Below are 22,288 nucleotides of genomic sequence, written 5' to 3'. Positions count from 1 at the left end.
GACTGCTAACCAGAGGTGGGACTCAGACTGCGGCGGGCAGTGGGACAATCTCTCCTGACACGGCTCGGCTCAACAGAGGCCCTCACACCTGCTGCTGCCTCATCTCCCCCCTGCATCATTCAGTGCAGAAAGCCTCTTTCACGTGGGTGACTTCCTCCCCCAGCCTACTCGCCTCGCTGTGGTTGTGTTCTTCAAGGCAAGCTACTGATCGCCAGCTGTTCAAGGCTGCCCCACTGTCGGTGCAGTGAAACCGCAGCAAGAGCCGAAGGCTGAGCAGACCCAGGGAATTTTCGTCTGAGCAACTCTGCACCCACGAGTCAAAGAACACACACCTAAAACCATTCCCCAGCTTAGGCACTGGAAAGGAGGTGTTTCAGCTACCACCCAAATGGACATACTTCCAGTGGCTTTGCTGAAAGGAACGATTTTCCTTACCCAAAAGTTAGGGTGGATTTTCTGAAAGTTAGGTAAAAAAAAAACAAAACAAAAAACAAAACAAAAAACAAAACAAAACAAAACAAAAAAACTCACTCTGTAGAAATGAAAACTGAGATAAGCTACTAAGAGTTCAGCTGAATCAACCCATGCATACTAAAACGAACTCACAACATGGCAGGCAATTAATCACACGGTTAACCAGCAGTTACGTTCTTACACTCACTGCACAGCACAGCTGCGAGCACGGGCAGCAGCCTCTGGCGGGCCTCAGCTCTGGCACAGGCTGGGGCTGGAGAACCCAGGATGGGCTCAGACACATCTGTCCTGGCCAGTGGATTCTGGACCTGAGTTCATTAGATTGTGAGCCCCTGGAGGGCATGGACACAGTTAGTCATCTCTGAGGCGTGCGGCACGTATTGAGGGCTAGAAGGAGTGCTCCCTGAGGAAGCACACACTGCGGGTCAGGGGGGCACCCGTTAGACCCTGTCAAAGGCAAGAAAGGAGCCAGAGTGCTGAACAGGGAAGCCACGTGTGCCAGTGGTGGGGCGGAAGCCTGCTGAGTCCGCGGCTGGCCAACAGCCGGACTGCTGCAGACTTCACCCGTTATGCTCAGCATTCCCAGCATGCTCAGTGTGGTACCTCGTTATATTTCTCATAGCCTGTCTCAGTTAAGGTCTTGGAGGATAAACAAAAAAGTAAATAAGTGAACATAATCATGTATAAAAACCAAATCACAATTCTAAGGTGTTAAAAAAAAAGGAATAAAATTTATAGAAAAACAAAACAAAACACAGGCACTCAAAGCCCAGCCATACTCTGGATTTTAAACTTATTAAAATCTGGAAGAGTCTCTTTTTCCCCTTTCACACCTCAACATATGAAAAGAGTCAAGAGCTTCCTTAACTAAAACATTCTTATTTAAGTTTCGCTTTACTGCTGTCATTTCTGATATATTGAAAGGGACAGATTCCTGACAATTTTGTGCTGCATTTGAGTCACTGATCGGTACACAAAGAGAACCATTTATTGGTTTCTGTATCCCTCTGCTTTTGATCATAGCCATGATTATAAACAGGAAGGAGCTGCTTGAGCAGATCAGTGCAATTAAAAAAAAACCAAACAAAAAACCCAACAAACTGAAAAACCTTAAGAGGATATCAAGGTAACAGCTTCCTGGAAGAAGGAGGCTGGCTGACTGAATGAACTTCGGACCCACTATGGTAACAGGAAGAGCAATTTAAAACACCACCACTAGGGGGCGCGTGGCTGACTCAGTCAGTAGAGCAGGTGACTCTTCATCTCCAGGTTATGGGTTTGAGACAGGAATTGGTGGAGAGATTACTTACAAATAAAATCTTTAAAAAACAGAAATAAAAATAAAACACCACCATTAGGAAAAATCGCTAGGATTCACAATGACTGTGGGAAGAGCTGGTCCCTCAAGATGGGGAAGTGTGTAAAGGGGTTGATAGGGAGAAGGTTAAAAAAAAAAATCAGTTCTCTAAAGGAAGTATTTTTCTTCTAGCAGGGAGACACTCAGGTGAGAGACATACACTAAGAAAACATGACATAAATTCCTCATGTTGTCTGGTGAAATTCTGCCTGGGCCAGTCCTGAAATTTTTAACAAAGGAACACTCTTAACATCCCCCAAACTGGGTACGCCCCCCAGCAGCAGAACTCACCTGCAGGAAGCTGTCCTGGCAGCAGAGGAACTCAGTCTTCTTCATGATCGACTCAGTGGTCAGGACCAGTTCATTTTTACTTAGCGCAGGCTCACTCTGACACGGGAAGACTGCCTCGAGTATCGAAAGGAGACAGTGTGATGTGTATGGGGGTGACCAATGGTGGGGGGTAATATTACGTGAAAGAATTTATAAGAGACAAAATGACTTTTCTTGGCACAAGCTTTTACACAAAGCTGTGATTTTTCTTTTTCTTTCAAAACATATTTTACATTCCACGTTTAGTATGAAGGTGAATACAGGATAACCCCACTCCACCTCCCACAAAAACTTGTGGAATAGTGGGTATTGTTCCATTGCTCCTCAACCTTCACCCCACCCCAGATTAGCATTAAAAATATATATTGTTGTTTTAAAAAAACCCAAACATTTCAGGAGTGAAAATCCCATCCCCAAGCTCATGGGATTTCCCCAAAGTTTAAAGGGCTGCATGTTACCCTAATATATGGGCAAGTCACTATGTATTTGATCTATACTTTACTGATGGTTTGCCTTTGCTATAAACGATGCTGGAAAAATACTCTTGGCACATTTAGATCATTTTTGTAAGGCAAATTTCTATAAGTGGAACTACTGGGTTAAAGACACCCACATTTAAATTCCGATCAGTACTGTCAAACTACCTTCCGAAAAGGTTGTTCTAAATTATATCCCCAGTTAAAGTATGTGCTTTAGTAAAAGTTTAAAGTAAAGCTTGCTTCTCAACACCCGCGACTTTTAACACTGGCCCGTAATACGCTTCACTAGACAGAGAGAAACCCAAAGCCCTCTTCTGCGGATTCAATCACTACCAATGCTAGACTCCGAAACTGAAAAAGTATTTTCCCTTAATATTTGGGAAAATTATGCAGAGTAACACAAGAAGAAAAATACTAACCCAGTAGCTGGGGAGATATAACTGAGGCATGAACTGCATGTGAAACTCCAGAGGACACCTCCATTCTAATCATACATCCTCAGAAACACTCTAACCCCAGATATAATGCTAAATCTTACTTTGATGTTGTCCAGAACTCTTTTGAACTCTAATGGTTCATCTTTTCCCTCCATTGCTGCAGGATCCAGGCCATCTCCCCCGTAAATGAACTGGATAATATCACCCGTAGAGCTTCGGACTGTCAGATCATACTGGGAGCAAAGATCTTCAAGGGATTTGACAAGCCTTCTCTAAAGGAAAAGAAGAAGAAGAACCAAACGCTCAGCTGCTTTGAGAAGAATAGTCACATGTGCAGAGGACGGGATCTGCAACACTAAGTTTCAAGGTTACTAGTACTTTCATCAGTTAAAACGTTTTAATAGAAATCTCTTAAAAAAAAAAAAAAAAAAAAAGAGTCCCTGGGCACTCAGAACAACAAGCTCAAAGTGGCCCGACAGCTGGTGCAGGGGTTTTAAAATATGCTCCAACCTCACGCACTCTAGTGTATTTTTGAGTACATGCAACTGAAGCCTCATCACCCCCAAAGGACTCTGCAAACACTAGCTGCTTTCCTAGGCTGTTCTGCCTTCCCTCTCTTTCTCCCTAAGGTATAAATTAATGCAATAGCTTTGCATTTCTAAACACAACTTAATCCAGGTTCCCCGTGGACTTCAATATGAATTACAGAGGACCAGGTGCAGGCCCTCTTCTGGGACATGGGGGCAAGAAGAGAGAACAGGGGCAGCATTGTGTCTGAGCCAGCAGGCTGCAGCCATTTCTCAAATCTGCTTAGGGAGAACCTTCCACCAGCAGAACACTCCAGTTAGCAATGTGATGGTGGCTCAGTGAATCTTCCTCCAGGCAACTTCAAAACAAAAATGCCCTCATGCCAAAACAAATTTGTTCTAGGTTAACACACTGCTCTGGGAAAGTCATACTCTCTACTTAAAAAAGGTAAAGTAAAAAAATAAAGTCAAAAGACATTCTGGCAAGCGTGGTGAAAAGCATTTCACAGTCCATTGGGGTTCTGACAAAAGCAGCACACTCCCAAACTGAACATCCAAAGATAATTAAAAGGGAAGTATCGATAAGCATACACACATACAGGAGAAGTTATGGACATAGCTGTCTACTGACTTGAGTCCGCTCCCACCCGCATCAACCTTGTTTATTCCGGCTCCCTCAGCCACATCCCTGCTTTATCCGTCCTGCTCTCCCACCCTGCAAAGGGCTGTGCTTCTCAAACTGGGGTCCACAGGGGGGAGACAGGGTACACAAAGACACAGTGAGCGCATGGCCCAGCAACTGGGAGATTTAACTTTATCTGGTGTTAGAAGGAGACAAAAACATTGAAAAAATGTAAAAGCAAACACAGATCATAGAGGACAGAGTAGAAAATGATAATTAGAGAATGAAAAGAAATCCTGTGCTTGTGGTCTTATGGAAAAACAAAGTCGGGATGTGTTCTCGCTCCTCTGCCATCCGGGGTATTTTTACGGCGGCTGGAAGCATAGGCATTGGGAAACCCTCTAGTTTCGTTCTGGCCTTGAGCCTATTATTCTGGAACTGTGCAAACCATGGAGAAAGAGCCATCCCTCCAAGTGGCCAAGCACTCTGCCGGCACTGGAGTAAGTTCCTGGCGTCAGTTAAAATTATCCTAATAATGGGTTACACAAATAGTTGCCAAGTGAGAAGCAGAGTCCTCTCGACAATCAGGAGGTACCATCATCCCATCTTCATGTGTCAGGACACAGAGGCCCTGTGAGGCTCAATGATGTGTCCCCGGACACACTTCCAGTCCACGTTCTCAGCAAAGCTTTGGTGTGTGCGGCTCTGGCCTGATCTGAATGGCTCGAGGCACACGGGATGAAGTGAACACATTACCTTTTCAGGCTGTTTATTTCTAGGGCATCTGCATTTCTCAATTTCTCCTTTTAAATACTAAGACCTGATACATTACAGCTCATGTACAAAATACGTAAACACTCAGCAGTCAAAATTCTCAGAACCCTGTCCTGCTCTGCCGTAAACGGCCTACATCTCTTCAAATTACCTGCATGTACCCCGTTTCAGCAGTCTTCACAGCTGTGTCGACGAGACCTTCCCGGCCAGCCATTGTGTGGAAGAAAAACTCCGTTGGTGTCAAACCGGAATAAAAGCTATTAGCCACAAAGCCTTTGGCAGCTGGAAGCTAAAGAGAGACAGGGGAAAAAAGAAAAATCAGACAAAAACCCTGCAAGGTCCACAACTTCAAAACCCATTCAAACCACAAAATGCCCCACCTTCAGACTATAAATACCTGGTCAGTGCACTCTCACGAAGGGGCAGACTTTCTAAGCCCTTTCCTAAAGAAGGAATAACTTGGCGTAAACTATCCTTCCCAGAGACAAGCGAGGGTGAGGTCCCCGTCAGGGCTGGTGCTGGTGCCAGTGGCAGGCAAGTGGACCAAGAAGTTCTGGATGCCTCTAGCCTCTCCTTTGAACTCGTCAGGCTCCCTTAGAACTCTGAGCCTGACATGCACGGCAGGCATCATTCCAATGACCACTTGGCTGCCTGACTTTCTAGTGAATTTTGATCTTGGACAGAGACCCTAAAATGTTCCTGGAGCTGCCTGGATATAGACAGTACTATACACTCTCAGGACAGCAATGCTGCCTCCCCAGGAGGGGCTGGACAGAAACCCTGCAGGCCCATGGGACAGGAGCAGCTGGGGCATCCGTGCTTCAATGGGAGTAAGAGCTGACTCCAAATCCAGAATCTGAGTGCCCAAACCTGCTCTAAGTTCCTCAACTAGATTGAATAGTTGTCTGCCCCTGAATTCCAGAAAAAGCCCAGCACAGATTTGTCTATCTTTGTCTATCTCTGCTTTTATTAGTGCTCAAACCACCAAGGCCAATGAAACACAGAAGTCATTTAAAAACTGAGTTCGAGGAGCACCTGGGTGGCTCATATGTTAGGCGTCTGCCTTGGGCTTGGGTCAGGATCGGGACTGAGCCCCGCGTTGGGTTCCCTGCTCAGTGGGGAGCCTGCTTCTCCCTCTGCCTGCTGCTCCCCCTACTTGTGCTCGCTGTCGAATAAAAAAAATCTTAAAAAACCAAAACAAAACACCAAAAACAAAACTGAGTTTGAGGGGCACCTGGGTGGCTCAGTCAGTTAAGTGTCTGCCTTTTGATTTTGGCTCAGGTCATGATCTTGGCTCAGGTCGTGATCGCAGGGCTGTGAGACCAAGCCCCGCGTCAGGCTCTGTGCTAGGTGTGGAGCCTGCTTAGGATTCTCTCTCCTTCTGCCCCCTCCCCCACTCACAAGCACAAGCGTGTACTCACTACATAAACCAACCAACCAACCAACCAACCAACCGAGTTTGAGAAGTCGAGAGGAGAATCTGGAGAATCTTGGTTGTTTTAATGTGGTTCCTATCATCACAATTTTAAAATCATCACACTTTGAAGTCAGTGTCCCCAAAATAAGCATACAGATTGATCACGCATGAGGTAACCTTGCATTTTGATTACTGAACGTAAGCTGGATAAGACCCTGAACTCCTCCTTCTTGGAGGGAAAACAAAGAAGTGGGCGTTGATCCGATTTTATAGTTGTGGGTCTAACAAGGCTCCTACGTGACTCAGTCAGGGATGAAGAGGGAAGACCTCCTCTGGGAGCGGCCTCGTCGGGGGCACGTGCTCCGGTTCCTCTCCTGTGCCGTTGGTCGCCCTTCAAAGTTCTGCCTGAGCCACTGCACTTACCTTCGAGTGTTTTTCAAAGTGAGGCAAGGACCTGTTTTCAAAGCCATCTGGAACTCGAGAGCCACTGATGGCCTGCTGTCCCACACAGGCAATCATCTGTGATATGTTAATGAAAGAACCTGGGGAAACAGGTCAGAAATATAACATTCGTTTACCAAAATAACGTTAACTGAAGTAAGAGCAGATCGGTGGGATCTATGACATAGCAGGCTCCCAGTCTAGGGACAGTAAGAGCCAGAAAGAGAATGACACAGGGTAGAGGCCTCAGACAAAGGCAGGAGGAGAGCAGGCAGCGCTCAGCAGGACCCTACGATTTGGACATGAAAAGGGACGAGGAGAGGAATTCCAAAGTTAAGTGGAAGAGTGGGAAGGAAAGACACAGGAATGGGAAAGTGGGGGCGTGTATGTACACCAGGAGCAGGAAGGAGAATACTGGGGGGAAAGGCAGCAAAGCTGGACTTTATTCTGCTACAAAAGTTGACAGAAATAGAAGCACGGAGGTTTTGAATCAGAGTGCAGTACCACGAAACCTAATGCTTTCAGGTTCTAAATAACTATGAAATGAAAGCGTTTTGCCACATCATGAAATATATTAATTCAGAAAATTAAAAAAAAAAAATAAGATCAAGTTTGCCTGAAGCATCCTTGGGCTCTGAAACCCACACGTATACAAGTTCCTCCACAGCGGTTAAATCACTACAATGCAAATAATTAAGTCTCTTTCCGTACATGTGATTTAAAAAGCAATCCCCTCATAAACGAACAGTCTGAAGTTATGACGTGTATACTTCCTGGCACATCACCTGCAATCCCATACAGAGAACATGATGATAGCGGCAGCCGGAGGCACACTCACCTTTGGAGCCGCAAAGAGCCATAGTGAGTGGGCTGTTGCTCTTATCCAATTCCCGGAGGCAGGCGCTGCCAGCGTGGTCTCGGATCACAGACAGCTCCTTCAGGATCAGAGCCTGGCAGGGGGCAGAGAGAGGTGCATGGGGGCTCTGCCTATTACCAACGTTTGATCTGACATTTCATGAAATTCGAAAAAATTTAAGCCAGATGTCAGATTTCCAATTAAGGTTTTCGAACCTTTGAAGACCAAAATGCCTTATCTATAAAGGTCCACATGTTGGGGCACCTGGGTGGCTCAGTCGGTTAAGCGTCTGCCTTTGGCTCAGGTCATGATCACAGGGTCCTGGGACCGAGCCCCACATCAGGCTCCCTGCTCTCTCTGCTGTTTCCCCCCACTTGTACTCTCTGGCTCTCTGTCAAATACATAAATAAAATCTTAAAAAAAAAAAAAAAAAGACCCACATCTTCCACAAGGTTCTAAAATCAGTGCTTAAGGTAAAACTGATTAGTAACAAAACCCTGAAAAATCTTTATTTATTTTAAAAACCCTTTAAGTGGCCCATAAGGTAGAACTCGAATGGCTTTGTGTACAGCGAGCACCCTATAGCACTATATGTTTGTATGTATGTTACTGTAGACATACCCATCTGCTTAAGTAAACGTACGAAGTATAAGGCAACGTGTAGTATATAGTAAAGGAGAATTGCTTGTACTACTTATAAAATTTACCTCTTGTTTTTTACTTTCCAAGCACACATGTGAATTCCCACAAATTAAGAGTGTGGGAGGAGGTGACTCAACAAGAATATTCTAGTCCGTGAGCTCTTCCACAGGTTGTCCTTCCTCAACTCATAATTTAGGGTGCTGAATCAGTGACAAGCAGGTTCCACGAAAACCAAGTTCTGCTGCTGAAAGCCCCAAGTAACCTTCCAGGTAAGTCAGTGAGAAACCTCTGTTTCTCTCTTAAGACTCAGCGAGATTATGAATGAGCTAATGATGAATAGTGCCTACAACTCTGCTTTCTTCCTAGTTCACAAAAAATTCCTTCCATCAGAAAATTTCTTACTGCTTATCTATTCTTCCACACTTAGGTGAGTTAAAGCCCTGAGCCAGGGGCTGTATACAGGGGAGACCAGAGAGAGCCAGGCAAAATCCTGGTGCAGTCAGACTGCTGACGCAGGCTGTCTGAGAGAGAACGTAGGGCTCGCAGTGGCTGGTGGCCGTTCTGATTCTGACCCTTGCTGGTCAAGTTCTCAGCTAACCTAGTTTCAAATGTGACAGGGGCAGCAGATAGGCATGTGACTCTCAGATACAAATCTTCCCTCTTCTGAGTCCAAGTCTCTTTCGAAGACCGTCTGCTGATTTTTATTTTATTTTTAAAAGATTTTTATTTTTAAGTAATCTCTATACCTAGCGTGGGGTTCGAACCTACAACCCTGAGATAGAGAGTCACACGCTCTACCGACTGAGCCAAGCAGCGACCCCATCAAAGACCACCCATTTAAAGAGCTGTGGTTGCCAGTCTCTACCGGAGACATGCTAGAAATAGAAAGGGCAGAAGCACGAGCACCAGTTACAGCAGGGGCCTAGGAGTGATGCTGGAACAAGAGCAGCCCCGTGTGGTCGAGCGAGCAGATGGCCATGTTTTCACCACCTAGGAACGTGAGAGCTGCTAGGGATATACAGGATCTGACTGAAGGTCGCCCTCCCCTGGTTAAAGGAACGCACAGCGCAGAGCTGACGTGGGGCTGAAGCCACTGCGTTGACCCCTCCTCTCCTACCTCCAGAGTCTCCTCAGCGGTGCAGCCAGGCTGCTGCTGCAGCTTGCCTGTGTTCAGGGCTTCGATGTACTCGTCACACTTTTTATAGCCAGCGTTCAGCAACTCGTACTTCGCCTTCAGCAGTCCCTGACCAGGTGTGACGTCACCAATCCCAATGGAGAATCCCCGGTTTGCTGCAGAATAGTTGGCAGGTGGAGCAGAAAGAGAGAGCTGTGAATGAATGATGGTCAGCCTACCACACGGAAACAAGTTTACACCTTCAAAGAACACGTCATGATCCAATGAAACAAAAACGTATCCCAGCAGTCCCTAGCGAGTTATGTGACAACGACCATGACTCACTGAATCCTGTCAGAGACCTCACAACCCAGTGGGGGGAAAGTCATGTCCCCAACTAACTATAATATAAAGCAGACCAGTATTAAAACACTAAAAAGCAGCCGGAGAAAGCCAGCAATGGAAAGTGAGCCACCTGACTTTTTGTTCTAAGACACCATCTTAGAGATGTCTTTCTGCCCACACCCGCTTCCTTCTTCAGAAATCATTCCAGAACACAGCAAAACCCCACCATTGAGGGAACTATGCCCCACCAACTATCCTAACCCTAACGTATGTAGAAATGGGTGGACAAGAGGCACTTGGCCTAGTAGGGTGGGGAAGGGATGCTTAAGAGTGGCTACGGAAATGAGGAGCCACGAGTCTGGAAAGGCTTAGAAACTGTACCACCAGCTTCTGCAGATGCTGGGGATAACATATGTGTTGGAAATAAGGAAACCTGGTGGAAAATCAGTATTTTCCTGAGGGAGACAGGAGTTCAGTAATGGAATTAGAAAGCTCTGGACTGCAGACAGATGGGGACGACTGGAAAGCAGGGCACAAGGGACACTATATTCCATGGCTGTGATCCCTTGGCCCCTTTTCCTGTCCAGCTCCCAGAAGCCTAGCAAGCAAGTCTCAGCCAGTGGTGGGGGGATGGGGGGACTGAGACTGGAAGATATGTCCCTGGAGAAACCAAGCCTCCCTAGAGAAAAGCATTACTGATAGGGATATTTGGCAGTTCCTCAATAAAAATGTTGGCTTGCAGCTTAATCAAGGAGAACAGAAGCCCATCAACCAACAGGCTCCATTTCTTTTTTAAAGATTTTATTTATTTATTTGACAGAGAGAGAGGCAGCGAGAGAAGGAACACAAGCAGGGGGAGTGGGAGAGGGAGAAGCAGGCTTCCCGCTGAGCAGGGAGCCTGATGTGAGGCTCCGTCCCAGAATGCTGGGATCATGACCTGAGCCGAAGGCAGACGCTTAACAACTGAGCCACCTAGGCGTTCCCAACAGGCTCCATTTCTAATCAGTGTTTGGTGTCTCACTCCTAAAAGTATGAATGGATAGCTACGGACTACCAGATATTTGAGGAATGTCTTTGATGTCAAAGACTAAAGACAACAAATGCACAGAAAAATGAAACTAATGAGAAAATTCAGGGAGCAAATAAAGCTATGAAAAATGTTGTGTCTGACAGAGAAGATGTATCTGGAGATCAAGAACAGGAAGCCTTAAAAAAAAACCTGAAAAGCAAAAAACTACACTTACAAATAGGCACAATGGAAAATAAATAAATGATAGTTAAAATTAAAAAAAAAAAAAAAGCAGAACTAATCACTTTAAAAGATGAAAGGAGTGATGCCTGGGTGGCTCAGATGGTTAAGAGTCTGCCTTCAGCTCAGGTTATGATCCCAGGGTCCTGGGATCGAGCCCCACCTCAGGCTCCTTGCTCAGTGGGGAGTCTGCTTCTCCCTCTGCATTTGCCTCTCCCTCTGCTCATGTGCACACGTGCACATGCGTGGTCTCTCTCTTTCTCAAATGAATAAATAAAATCTTAAAAAAAAAAAGACAAAAGGAATCCAGAAACAAGGAGATGGACAACAAGGAAAAAAGAAGATAAGGAAATCAGAGAGCCAAGTAGAAGCTCTACTTATGCAATGAACAGGAATTCCAAAAAGAAAGAACAGAGATAATTAAGGTGAGAAAACTAGCAGTAAAACAATAACAAAAACACAAAAACCAAACCAAACATGAGAAAATTTCCACAACTGAAGGACACATGGTGGCAGATTAAGAGAGCTTACAGAGTGCCCAGCACAACGGAGAAACCCATACCAAGGTTCTACCACTGTGAACTTCCAGAACACCAAAAACAGAGGATTCTCAAAGCTTCTGGAATGAAAAGGCAGATACAACAATGTGAAAACAAGAATAGAAATCCACTTTAACAGCAGCTCGGAGGGCCAGAGTAGAGGAGACCTTCAAAATTCCAAGGAAAGATAGAAATCAATCCACAGTTCTATACCCAGCCAGAGAATCGATCAAGTGTAGGATTTGAATAAAAATGCTTTTGGGCATGTAAAAATCTGGACCTAGGGCCTGCTCAAAGCCCGAGGAAACAAAGGAAACAGAATAGTGCAAGGAGAGAAGGGAAAGACTGAGGCCCTAGCAGAGCCGAGTCACAAGAGCCCAGAGGGCTGTCGTCGGAGCTCAGGCACCTGGGAAGCAGCCCGTGAAGGGCCTTTGGTCTAACGACGCTGTCTGACAGGCAACAGAGAACTACTACTGCACACGTGGGACAAGAACTCAAGAGCAAATTCAAATCTGAACCAAACTGGTCAGTACTGAGCTAATCTCATGAAGTGAAGGCACAAATGATTTAGCCGGGAGTAAGTCTCCTTTCCTGTGCGCAGGTATGTGTGTGCTGTGTGGGGGTGGGGGGAGTTAAAGGTAAAAGAAGGAAACCGCAGAGCCCCTAACACCTCAGCAAGTACTGCAACAGAACGAGGATGCTGAGATACTCACAGAGGTAGACAGGAGCCAGCCTGGCAAGCCGCGACATCGCATCCGCTGCTTCGCTCTGCCCCCAGTCTCGCAGCAAAATGTAGAAAATGTTGTTCTTGGATCCGGACCCCAGCGTTCCCTTGTCCATGCTGCCGCTCATCAACTCGCTGTTCTGGATAGTAACATCTGCAAGGGTAACGATGAACACGCATGTAAACAAACAAGCACTACTTAGCCTCCTTCCAAAACGAACATGAGGCAGTTGAAAAAATATGTTCCCATATTGAAAATTAAAGCAGAGAAAATAAAAATTCTCCGAAGAATGTTTGAGGAGTAAAGAGAGAAATCTAGGGACTTTTGAAAAGCCATAAAAAGCCTAGTTAGTTACCTTACAATTCTAACTCTGAAATGTACTACTTGACCCTTATTTTCAACTGTGAACTGAGAATGACAGTATTGATCCCTTGTCATCTTTATGTCACAGGGGTATTTTGAGCATCTGATGAAAGAAATCATGTGCAACAAAGTACTCTATAAACGGTAAAGCACGTTGTTATTCACACAAGAGAATGGAAACTAATGGCGCCTGGAAGAGCCTATACAACAGAATAAAATTCACATCTAGGTAGAAACAAAGCACAATCTAAAACAAGGAGCCAAAACACCTAAAACACCAGAGAGTGTATTTTCAAAGAAAATTGTCAACGATTAAAAAAAAAAAAAAAAAAAGTAACGGTTATAAACCTGAGAAAAATTGGAGCCCTTCAAAACATCTACTCTTCATGACCAAACAGTAGAAATCTTGACCTTCAGAGACTCTGCAGTTCAGTTCTTCAGTGCAGAGTCCTGGAGATCCATTTCTTGTCACAAGGCCTTGCTAGCAAAGCCCATTCAAAGTCAAAGCCCTTCAGAGTAGTCTGCTGGGGAATAGCTTGTTAGCAGTCAGCGGGGGAAGCAAAGGAGCTTGCGCCAAAAACCAAATGCTGGCCGAATGGCATTGGTCTATGGACTGTACTTTGGGTTGAATTAGTCTGGATGACTTGGATGGTTTAACATTAAATCCTCTCATGGTTACACCCGATCTTCATGTTATAAAAAACTTACTGACCAGGAGGCAGGAAAAAAACAGTCCTATTAGTTATACTTTTAGACAATGAACACATTTTTGGATGTAAAATGATAAATTATATGCCTTAAATAATGAGAACCTTGCTGATGGCAAACAAACAAAAAAACCAAAGGGCAGGGACAGAATAAAAGAAATTGCATGGATTTACAGAAACTAGTTACCTAAAACACATCTGGAGCTCTGGAGAAGAACATTCTAATCGCTGGATCATGTATCAATGTGATCTCTACTTTTTAGAGAAATGGGGAGTCACAGCGGAGAGGAGAAACACCAACTACATTTCCCCGAAGAATAAACTTCCTGCCTAAGAGAAACCTCGGGTTTCCTTGCTCCGTGAAGGCAGTCATTGGCCACCTGCTTTCTGCCCCCTTCCACCCTGCTGCCTGCACTCACAGGAGTCATTGACACAGAGATCCTCTCCTTTGCCACAGTACTGCTTGCCCTTGGTTCGGAGGTTGGCCCTCACTGGGTTGTCATCGCTTGGTCTGAGGATAACACTGAAGATCTGCTTTCCCGTCCACAGGGTGACAGGCTGCAGGAGGAAGGAAGCCACAGCATCAGTCGGCTGAGCCTGGTCTTGACGGCAGAGCGCTCGTGGGCTAACTTGCCACTGGCACCCCCAGCGTCCGCACAAACCTTTAGTATCGTCGGGGGTGGGAGGTGAACTTTAATTTTCTCATCCTTGCCAACCAATATTGAAGCAATGATTTGGCAAGCCTTGGCGCGGTCAAAGAAAGTGTCCTTAAGGGTGAGGAGATAGGCACCTATGAATGTTGGAAACGACACAACACAAAGAAACGGAACGAAATTGTGAGAAAAATCACAAAGTTTCAATTTTAAAATGAATTGGGGCTATTACCAAAGGAGTGAATTAAAACATACAGCTGCTTGCTGGCTCTCTCCTCCTACCGGAACAGAAGCTTCTCGAGGAGAGGGACTTTGTCTGACTCACTGACCTATCTCCAGTGCTCAGAAAAATGTCTAGTGCACCTTAGCTCAACAAATGCTAACTGATTCCATGCATAACCAACCAATACAAAATCTCTCATGTTGGTTCACAATCACACTTAGTAAACAAACAACAGAATAGAACACAGGAAATTACACAGCTTTTTAAGTTGTTACGTGATTCACTGTGAATGAGAATCCTGGTCTTCCAGTCTCCTTTCAAGTGAATTCATAAACACACCTGTTAGAAAATCCTGAATAGCAGCAATTAGTGGTTCTCCATTCCTCGGTGTTACCAGATTTGCTTTAGTCTGAAGGGAAAACAAACAATATGTTAGCCATTCCATCCATACGTTCTTTGGATTGCATGACGCAGGCCACGGAACTGCACCACAAAGCCTCCGAACTGCTGTAAATAAATACAGACTAGCTGGGGAGTAGGAAAAAGAGGCTGAGAAATGGAAGCCAGGGGTCCCAATCCCCCCTGTTACCAGCTCCTCTTTTCTTTACCTGCCAAGGCGAGACAAGAAATAGGCCTCAGATGTTCTTACCAACACTAAAATCAATACTGAGTGAAGTTGTTTTGGATTCCTCTAAGAACTCCACATATGTGTAAGACTTCATAGTTATTAATAAATGCACTTCTTCAAAGAAAATTCACTTCTATGAATGATGAGCAGCACTGTTACCTCTGAGGTCAATCAATTTCATACCTCTCCATAATGACACACAACTGCTTAGTTCTCTTGGTTAAGACACTGGGTCCTAACAATAATTAACAACAGGATTTAATTAAAATTTAATGAGTGCCTACACTGAGCAAAAAGGCATGCTAGTTGTTCAGGGCATGATTAACAAGTTCAAAGAAGATTCTATGCATCAGAATGCATTTGCTCAATTTTTGGTGTTGTTGAGATAGAACTCACGGATAAATTTCCTCAGATCTTGATGTGGAGATGCTCGTGTTACTTGTGGCTTGTCTGGGCAACCTCACCTGGAGTGAAAGGTCCTCCAAGGGACCTCCTTGTGAATGCTGCACAGAACAGCGATCCTCCAACTAGGGCTGGAAGACGGTTGTTCATGCCTGCTTTCAAGAGTCTCTCTGGAGTGGGAGAGGGAGGTGGTCTGGGGCCTGAGCACATGAAGCTGGGATCTGCATATTTTGCAATTCTCCTGGGTATCTTGGGACTACACTCAGGCTAGAGCCATACCCACCCCACTGAGTCGGAATTGCTGAGTCAATATAGTAGATAAATTTTCTTACATGAAATTGAGGGGATTTGTCCCGATGATAACTAAAGATTCTTCCATCCCAATATCCTTGGAACCTGTGTTTTACTGTTGTCATTTTTAACCAAAGAAATATGTTATTATAATGAAATGGATCTCCAGTAGCAAAGTCAATGCTGAAGTCCAAGTGGTTGGCGGCAGGCCGTTATCACTAGAAACCAGTTACAGAGCTGATATCACCGGCAACATTCTACACATTACATTTTATTACAAAAATAGTTGTTCTTTATAGAAAAAAATCTAAAATAGAAACATGTAAAAAAGGTAAAAAAAAAAAAAATCCAAAAAAACATCTCTTCATGGAACTGCTAAACCAAAGAACTGCTGTTATAAGATTTTGGTATATAACCCTTCCAACTTCCAGCTATAAACATTTTTATAAACATAGAAGCATCTCTTTACCAAATAAAATAGGATCATGTCATACACACAGCCTGCTTTTTTAAATAAAGAACAAATCATAAGTGGCTTTCATGCCAATAAATATATAAACTATATCATCATTTTCAAGAGCTGCACAGATTTTGTGGTATGAATGAGACATAATTTAATCTTACCAATTCTTTATTGGTAAGATTGCCTATTTCTAATGTTTTACTATCACAGTTTTGCAACTCTGATTATGTCCTCTGGAGAGCTTTCTAGAAAAGAGAGTGCAAGGTCAGAAGGAATGATCAACATACCATCTGACTGTAGGAGCGCAGAACTCATTCGTGGCCGCCCACCCTCCATCATCTCTCGCTGTCCACCAACACCGAACACGGCACTCATCACAACTGCTACAAATACTGAGGCTTATGAGAAAACAGGCTAGCCTCGTGTCATGCCAGTTATGATCATACTACAGGGTCTTTGCACCTGCTGTTCCTCTGCTTGGACTGCTCTTATGCTGACAGTCACGATGCTCATTCTCCCACTTCTTTCAGAAGTTGGCTCAAGTGTTATCATTCCAATGGGCCTCCCTGACCATCCTCCATGGAATAGGACCCTCTCATTTTCTTTCCTCCTTGCTGTGCTTTGTTCTTTTCTTCTCAGCACTTACCACCACCTGACCTATTTTATATTTGTTTATACTCCACTTCTCCCTATTTGAATAACGGATGAGAACAAGAACTTTGACTTTCTTATTCTGTGCTGTGTTCCTAGAAGAGTACTTGGCACAGCTGGTGCTCAACGAGCATCAACCAAGTCATTTTAAAAGACTGAGGAGTCTGAAGGCATAATTCAGAAGACAGACTCCAAATACACAAAGATAGGGCTACTGAGGGATTCATCCTCATAGCAGAACAGGGAAAACACCCTAAATTCTGAAGAGAAGGTAGATGAACCTTGGTGTGTTAACCTGGTGAGATACTGTGAAGCCATTATAGTTGTAATTATGAAGACTTTACAACAAAAGGGGGCATTTATCTTTAAATTTATATTTATTAACTTTTTTAAAGGAGGGGAAGGGCTGAGGAAAAAGGAGAGAGAGAGAGAATCTAAAGCAGGTTCCATGTCCAGTGTAGAGCCCAACGCAGGGCTCAAACTCACAATCCTGAAATCATGACCCACGCCAAAACCAAGAGTCTGACGCTTAACCAACGGAGCAACCCACGTGCCCAAATGGGGCCCTTTATAATACAGTAAGTAGTAAAAAGGAAAACAGAGGCTATTACAAACCATAACCACAACAAGTATCTAAATTCACGGATAAGGAACAAACAGATAAAAAGAGGTGGAAATAAAGAACACAGAGCAGTTGTGACATGTAAAAATCTAATCTTATTTAAGTAACTCCATTATGCCGGAACGTTTGAATAAATAAGAATCAATGTTTTAAAAAACTGAAGACCACAGTGTATTTTAGCCACATGAATTTCTTGGTAGTTAAGTGTATATACACTTTACCAGAAAAACTATATCAACTTTAGGCGTGAAGAACCCAGGCAGGAGCCAAGAATGCAGCCCCTCCTCCCTGTCCCCACTGAAACCTCCTGTAGTTTAATAGATACACTTGCAGAACTTAATTGCCTTTACTTTAGAATCATACTAACACCCTAACCTAAAAGATTAAAAAAGCACTGAATCCGAAATGGTGAGAAGTGTTTTGGAGGTAGGAGCACTGAGCCACAGACAAATCAGCCCATGACACGGAAAACCAGAGTACTGGGAACATGGAAAACCTAATCCCTACAGAATGATTTTGTTCAGCGTGTGCTCTAGACAACAAGCAAGCATGTAATATACAGTTGGAAGATTTTTGTTCAGAATGTTCAGTAAAATGTATTAGTACTTAAAGAATCTTCAGCTATCAAAAAATCCACTTATGTAGAAAGTCTTATGCTTTTCCCATGATACCCAACAGTCAAGATATTGTTATATCCTTGTCTTTTTTACTTTTTAAACATGAACTGGTTTATTCATCTAACACTCTTCAGCAATAAAAAGCAACAAACTGCAACAAATGTACAACTATAGATGATTTTCAAAAGCATGCTGAGTGAAAGAAGAGGTACACAAAAAGACATATACGTATGATTCCACTCACGTGGAGTTTTAGAGAAGACACACCAGATACAAAGCAGGGAAAAAATCAGGACTGTATTGCCGCCAGCAGGTGAGGGCATGGTTATAATGGAAAGGCACAAGAAGAAACTTTGGGGGTTATAGTAAGGCTCTCTATCTTGACGATAGTCTGATATACATAGCTCTATGCACTTGCCAATGCATACAACAGAATGGTACACTTCATCTTAAAAAAGAAAAATAAGGGAAAAAAACAAACCATTTAAATCTAACTATATGTAGACTGAGGTATTTAGGGAGTATACTAAATGTCTGTCAATTACCATTAAATGCTTCCAGATATAAGATGGATTATGGATAGATACAAGGATAGATAGAGGGAATGATACGTGATAAAGCCTAATAGCAAAACGTAAACTAAAGGATCTAGGGCTATACACTTGTCTTATCTTTTCATAGCTGGTGCTCGCATAGGTACTTTCCCTTAGAGATGCACACTATAGGCCAGAAGATACTCCTCGACTCCCCACCCGTCACAGACACTCCCTTACACACTATAACGTGCTTTCAAACAGGACCCACTGCCCTTCCCCTCTTTTCAAGCTGTTATACAGAGGCGGGACTGCCACTCTACGTACCCCCATCAGAACAAGGGCCTCTGCTTTAGCTTCCTCCGTTTGAGGAAGATGAAGGTTCATTTCATCACCATCGAAATCCGCATTGTAGGGTGTACAGACACACTCGTTAAATCTGAAGGTCCGGTGCGGCTTGACTTTGGCCTGTGGAATACACACACACACACACAAAACAAAATAGGAGAGGGACTTAGTCATTTATCCAAAACTTCATGGTTTCAAAACATTAATAAATGGTTTCCTGGAGAACGGGATACTTTAGATTAATAAATTTCTAGTATGTCCTGTCAAGTGATAACATGTCACTTATGGACTTATTCAAGTAGCTTTATTAGATTAAAACAATGCAATGAGTTTAACACAAGGCAAATACCAACCTAAGAGCCATAAGAAAGGGCTCCCTTGGCCAATGATATCACAGTTTGATATCAAACAGATTCATGGCAGAAGCTGATTAGAACACACTCACTAAATAAAAACCCAAGAGTTTATAATGACACTGAAAAAAAGGAAAGCAAAACCACACACAAAACCCAAACCAACCTAGTTGGAAAAACTAAACATCAAATCTCTCCTCCCCAAACTGACAGTAAAGGAAAAAGAATCAGGCATTTATGCTGCCTTTCCTTTAGGAACTGTATTTTTGGGTAAGCAAATAACCCTAGTTTAATAAGACAAAAGTCTTCATTATACAAATGGTAGGTATGAAATGTGAAAGTAATGATAGATTAGCAAATCTCCATTTTGCATGAAATAATGTTGGCAACAATCATAAATGGAGGAAACCTTTAGAAAAAAGGTCGACAAGGAAACTTTCAAGGGAAGCACCAGGCTGAAGAATCTGATGCCCTAACCTTCTCAGCGTATCTAAGAGTGGGGCAGCCAGACAACACGTGTCTTCTGAAATAAGGCAAGAGGAAGTAGCCAGCACCACCTAGGAGCTAGTCTTGCCAGAAGTTGAACATGAATATGATCCTGCCTTGAGAACTATTGTCCAGTTTGCTGCAATAAAAGGAAGAATGAAGAAACTCTTAATGCCATGCATATTAGAGAACACGGGACATTTCATCAGGACAAATGACCTGGCTTTTTCAGCAACAGTGAAATTAAAAGGGGGGGGCAGCTGTTCTAGATCAAGAGAGATTGAAGACATGTTATCCACGAAATGTCATCTGCAGACTTTGCATCCAGATTTGGACAAACTAGCTGCGAAAAGACTGTTGAGACGCTTGGGGAAATGTGAACATGCACTGGGTGCTGGACAATACCAAGGAGTGAGTGTTCACTCTGTGTGGTGTGGTAAGGCACTGTGGTTATGTGAGTAAACTGAACACACACGGAGAAAAGACATGGCATCTGGGGGTGCCTGGGTGGCTCAGTTGGTTAAGTGACTGCCTTCGGCACAGGTCATGATCCTGGAGTCCTGGGATCGAGTCCTGCACTGGGCTCCCTGCTCAGCAGGGAGTTTGCTTCTCCCTCTGACCCTCCCCCATCTCATGCTCTTTCTCAAATAAATAAAGTCTTTAAAAAAAAAAAGAAGGCCTGGCATCTGGGGCCATCAAAGGAAAAAGGGAAAGAAAACAGGTGTCGCAAAATCTTGAAAATTATTAAATAAAGAGAATAAAAATATAGGAGTTCTTCACAGGATTCTTTCTACTTTTGTATACATTTGAAATTTTTCAAACAAAAACATTTTTATTTTGAGAATGCCCCAAAGCGAAGCAAAAGTTTCTGGAAAGGGAAGGCTTTTGTTCCCCTCCCTAGATCCCCATAATTGTAATCGCCATAATCATAAACTGCTTCTTTGGTATTTCCACACTTAAGTAAAAAAACTGATGAAATGTGTTCATGAAGTGAAAAACTAAACCTAGAAAGACACTACCCGAAGAACCTGTCTAAACACCGTTTGCAAATGCTCATGGATTTAACGGCTTTGGAGATAGGAGAATTTATGAATATTTAGTGAATTAAAGTCCATCTAATTTCCATTTTAAATCTCCAGAAGAAGGAACTGCTGCTGTTGCAAAACTAAATCACCGAAGAAAATATGCTTTAGGTCTCCGTTGGAGGGCCACTGCAACGAAAAATCTTTTAAGCAGTTTAGTTCCATAGTTAATATGCTAAGTTAAACCCGAAACTGACTTTCTGCCATATCTATTTTACAGAAGTCAGCGCACACACATGTATGTATGTATTTTTGTTTGCAAGGGGAATCATGCCAGTTATTTTCATGCTAATTTTCAATTAGTTCCTTTCTGTTTCACTGCTGTGTGTGGATTTTATAAATAAGAAAAACACTGAAGGGAAGCCTGAAATGATAAGTTTCACTCAAACTAAAAAGTGAGAGTAGAGAAAAATCAGAAGTCCTGAGAATTTGAGATTACCGGCAATCTGAATTTTAGGGGTCTGGAATTTAGCATCGCACACCCAGCCAATTCCCACCTGACAGAAGATAGAAACAGAAGCGTCACGCTCACCAGATGCGCCATAATGCTCAGTTTGTGCAGCGAGGGCTGCCGGTTGAACAGCACCACGTCTCCGTCTATGAGGTGTCTCTCCACAATGTCCCCGTACTTGAGCTCCTGAGCCATCTTCTCCCTATTTCCGTACTTCAAAAACCTACACGTATGATAAGAAACGTGATCTGTGAGAATAAAGCCTCCTCACCAAGTTGCTCCCCCTTCACGTCAGGACTCAGTCTCGAAAACGCTCACGTTTCCCTGCATCTAAGGTGCCTCCACGAGCCCTTCATTTCATAATGTTAAAACAGGAGAAGCGTTATGTCTTAGAATCACAGAAATGCAGTAATAAGTCACCTTCTCCCACAGCGCCCTGTTGATAGGTTTTTGTGTTACGTTTATCTCAAGAGATCAGAAGGCAGCAGTGATTAGTGGAAAGCCAGAGCGGGCAAGGCAAGGTTGTAAGTACACTGAAGTAACCCCAGAGAGCCCGTGTGATAGAGAAAATGACTGGCTTTCCTAACTCCATGTGTTCTGTCTACCTAGACCCAACAATAAATGCTAGGGAACAAACGGGCGTTTTGCGTATATGTGATGTGCAAACACAGCACATGGTGGACCTGCGCTCACTGCAATTTAAACAGTATTTTCCACATGCTAAAATGTCACAAACGTTGTATTTTGGACTGTATTCGGTGGCTGAGTATGGCGACCTTGGGCACGAGGACGTTGCTAAGTATGGCTAGATTGGGCCAGAATTACCTTTTCATCTGTGTGTGTCTCTGCTGAATGAAATTGGCTCCTGGGTGAACTTCAGGGCCATTTCGAACCAGTTTCCTCAAAAAATTGATGTTTGCTTTGTTCACCTGCACAATCACAAAAAAGACACAAGGAGACACCACTAAGTTTCTGTAAACTCGCGCATTGTACTGAACTGCATCTCAATCCTTCCTTTCCTTGGGTGATTCCAGGAGAAAGGCAACCACAGGCATCCTGCTGCCTTGGGTCTTGAGTTTAACGACAA

The 22,288-nt window shown here is 43.7% G+C and overlaps 1 protein-coding gene across 2 annotated transcripts in view; it reads right to left on the bottom strand.

Annotated features, from left to right (window-relative positions):
• POLR3A (RNA polymerase III subunit A) overlaps positions 1-22,288 on the bottom strand; it is a 48,818-nt gene that overhangs the window by 13,969 nt on the left and 12,561 nt on the right. Inside the window, exons 9-22 of one of the 2 annotated variants that reach the window (XM_045783274.2) lie at positions 22,027-22,130; positions 21,283-21,424; positions 18,809-18,949; positions 14,614-14,683; positions 14,061-14,188; positions 13,818-13,956; positions 12,317-12,481; positions 9,474-9,646; positions 7,697-7,808; positions 6,841-6,959; positions 5,152-5,289; positions 3,179-3,349; positions 2,123-2,236; positions 1,078-1,113 (exon numbers count right to left, since the gene is read on the bottom strand). In XM_045783274.2, coding sequence (XP_045639230.1) covers positions 1,078-1,113; positions 2,123-2,236; positions 3,179-3,349; positions 5,152-5,289; positions 6,841-6,959; positions 7,697-7,808; positions 9,474-9,646; positions 12,317-12,481; positions 13,818-13,956; positions 14,061-14,188; positions 14,614-14,683; positions 18,809-18,949; positions 21,283-21,424; positions 22,027-22,130 — 1,752 coding nt within the window. The remainder of the gene's footprint in view (positions 1-1,077; positions 1,114-2,122; positions 2,237-3,178; positions 3,350-5,151; positions 5,290-6,840; positions 6,960-7,696; positions 7,809-9,473; positions 9,647-12,316; positions 12,482-13,817; positions 13,957-14,060; positions 14,189-14,613; positions 14,684-18,808; positions 18,950-21,282; positions 21,425-22,026; positions 22,131-22,288) is intronic. The other variant, XM_045783275.2, reaches the window with a different exon arrangement.

Source organism: Ursus americanus, chromosome 6 (assembly GCF_024610735.1).
Source record: "Ursus americanus isolate L20-20 chromosome 6, mUrsAme1.1.p, whole genome shotgun sequence".
NCBI lineage: Eukaryota > Metazoa > Chordata > Mammalia > Carnivora > Ursidae > Ursus > Ursus americanus.
The sequence above is the reverse complement of the archived record's forward strand: the minus strand, read 5'-3'. Positions and strand labels throughout refer to the sequence as shown.